Genomic DNA, 2,949 nt, shown 5'->3' with positions numbered 1-2,949 from the left:
TGCTCCTGCCCTGACTATAATGGAGGAATCTCTGAAATTTTGAGCCAGCTCCAGATAAATGTTGCCTTGATCATTGTATCTGTTTGCAGCAGTAAACCCCTAAAACAGTTTGTGTGTTTATCTGTGTGTTTCTGTGTACATGTGATTATGTATCTGTATGCGTGTACATGTGGTTTGTGTCTGTGCATGGTTATGCATGTGCATTTGTGTTCATGCCATATCCACGTGGGTAGAAGCAGAAATTTAACATTAGGATTCTTCCTCAGCCACTCTACTCTTAGTTTACTCTGAGCTCTGCTCTCTCTCAGAGTCCTCTGCTCACCAAAGTATAAAACTGGCTGTGCACTGAGCGAGGGGGACCTGACTGATCCTAGGGCGTTTTAGTTTTTTTTCTATTGCTGTCTGAGAACACTGACCAAAAACAATCTGGAAAATCCAGCATTGATCTTATCTGACAGGTTACTGTCCATCATGAAGGGAAGGCAAGCCAGAAACTCGGGCAGAAACCAAAGGCAATGCCTGCCAGTCTGTCTGCAGATGAGGTCAGGAGTGTGGGGCTGTGGGCAGAGGATTCCAGACACTTTCTGTCCCTTGCAGAACAGATGGGGTAATTGGACTGTAGTGGGATAGAGTTTCCCAGGGCCCTTCAGCTTCCATCCTTTCCTCTGATCCTCAGAGGCAAGGATCCCTTTGGAGACCTCCAATTTTCTCCACCTGCAGGTGAAATCACAGCTACCATTTCTCTAATGGGAATCCCCAAAGGAGGGCACCTGACAAGTGCTTAGTCCACAGCAATCGCCCTACCCCACTCACTGTACAGATAGGCCATTACCTCCCACTTCCCCCTACACCACGGTAAAGATAGGTCTTTACCTCCCCCGAGCCCCGACTCCACAAATGGGCCCTTACCTCCCTCATCTTACCACACAAGTTGGCCCTTACCTCCATCTTCTTCCAACTCTACAGATGGGCTCTTACCTCCGTCCAACCCCATCCACCGCATTGCACCCATGGGCTTTTACCTTTCTTTCACCTGAAGCCCACTCACCTCCTAGTTTGCTGGTCCTTTATACAGTCAGGCTGGAAGGATGCATACCTGTGGCATTCCATGAGGGTGCCACCATAAAGACTGTGTCCCCAACCTACTAATAGATCTATACAGTGAGCTATTTGAAGACTGCAGAAAGGAAACACAGATGCTGGGGTCTCCCTGCACAGTTCTGATTTCCATGCTGAAGTCAACAGGTCTACAAAATTCTTCACACAAAGGGTAGAAGGCTAGATGTTCCCTGACAGGGTTTTTGGTTGGTTCCTGGCTAGTGGGCCCCCCACCCCAGGACCCTTGACCAGTTCCATTAATCCCATGTAGGTCAGATAGGGCCTAGAACCTTTCATACAAATGGGAAAAGAGCTCTTTTCAAGGCACAAGAAAGGGTGGTGTTTGACACTCCCTGGGGACAGTGAAAAACACAAACTAGAGTCTCCAACCCTGGATGAGGCCATGTCACTTTGCACGTTCAGACCCAAGACCAACACTGCCAGGGTCCAATCACCCTTGTTCTATGGGAGCACAGAGTCCCGGAGAAGAGCAGAACTCTCCTAACTCCTATGTTGGATGCAGCCACTCACATTCTCATCAGCAGGTCCAGCACCTCCCAAGTGCTAGCGTACGTTCGGTAGACACCGAGAAAAATGGCGATATGGATGTGGTCACGCTTCTGAATAGCAGCTAGAATGTAGTGGGTCATTTGGTGAATGTATTCTTGGCTGTCATAGTTGAACTGGGGGCGCTTGGGCAGAGAATCTGGCTCCTGTTCATTTTGAGAACAGACCTATGAAGGCAGGAGGGTCTAAGTGAGGAGACTCTGAGAGACATCAGCAACCCATTACCATAGAGTTATCAGTAAGCATCAAGGATGCTCCTCAGTACTGCCATATCCAGGGATCCATCCCATAATCAGCTTCCAAATGCTGACACCATTGCATACACTAGCAAGATTTTGCTGAAAGAACCCAGATAGAGTTGTCTCTTGTGAGACTATGCCGGGGCCTAGCAAACATAGAAGTGGATGCTCACAGTCAGCTAATGGATGGATCACAGGATCCCCAATGGTGGAGCTAGAGAAAGTACCCAAGGAGGTAAAGGGATCTGCAATCCTGTAGGTGGAACAACAATATGAACAAACCAGTACCCTCCACCCCAGAGATCGTGTCTCTAGCTGCATATGAATCAGAAGATGGCCTGGTTGGCCATCAGTGGAAAGAGAGGCCCATTGGTCATGCAAACATTATATGCCTAAGTACAGGGGAACGACAGGGCCAAGAAGTGGGAGTGGGTGGGTGGGGGAGTGGGTGGGCGAGTATGTGGGGGACTTTTAGGATAGCATTAGAATTGTAAATGAAATAAATACCCAATAAAAAGAACATTAAAAAAATAAAAAATAAAAAATAAAAGAATGCTCCTCAGTGTCTCACAGGAACATACACCCACGCAGGGACCTCGGGGGAGCACGGGGACTATCAAAAACTTTCTTGCTAAGGCTTCCCTGTGTTACCTTGGGCTCACTGTGGGAAGCATGTCTGAAGTGTGTCAGAGGGTGAATCAAATGTCTCCAAAAGCGAACAAGGAAACCGCTCTTGGATTTCTTGTGGCCCAAGTCTCTTGAACCCTGGAAACAGGAGAACATCTTGTTCCCTCTAGGTCCTCCAGACAAGTAAGTCAGGTAAGGCTACTGCTGGCCTCTGGTTATCTGGTAGCCAGCATTCTGAGTTCCATCTGGAAAGTTAAGTAAGTAAGGTCACTTCCGGAGGTCCTCCGGGCGGAACCCCTCCTCATATCCTCTCTCTAGTGGTTACCAGTACTACCCATTGCTGTCCTTCTGTCTTCCATGTGTACAATGGGACAGAGGGGCATCCATAAGCTCATACCTCTACACTGTCCTGGGAAGC

The 2,949-nt window shown here is 48.3% G+C and overlaps 1 protein-coding gene across 1 annotated transcript; it reads right to left on the bottom strand.

Annotated features, from left to right (window-relative positions):
• Positions 1-1,048: 1,048 nt before the first annotated feature.
• Positions 1,049-2,738, bottom strand: LOC110288192 (the record flags this gene model as incomplete). The annotated part of the gene is made up of 3 exons (XM_021154611.1): positions 2,556-2,738; positions 1,630-1,832; positions 1,049-1,096 (listed from the first exon to the last, which is right to left on the bottom strand). Coding segments are annotated over exons 1-3 (383 nt in total), but the record flags the coding sequence as incomplete, so codon positions are not given.
• Between the last annotated feature and the right edge of the window lie 211 nt (positions 2,739-2,949).

Source organism: Mus caroli, unplaced genomic scaffold (assembly GCF_900094665.2).
Source record: "Mus caroli unplaced genomic scaffold, CAROLI_EIJ_v1.1 scaffold_21861_1, whole genome shotgun sequence".
NCBI lineage: Eukaryota > Metazoa > Chordata > Mammalia > Rodentia > Muridae > Mus > Mus caroli.
This window is presented reverse-complemented; position numbering and strand designations above follow the sequence as displayed.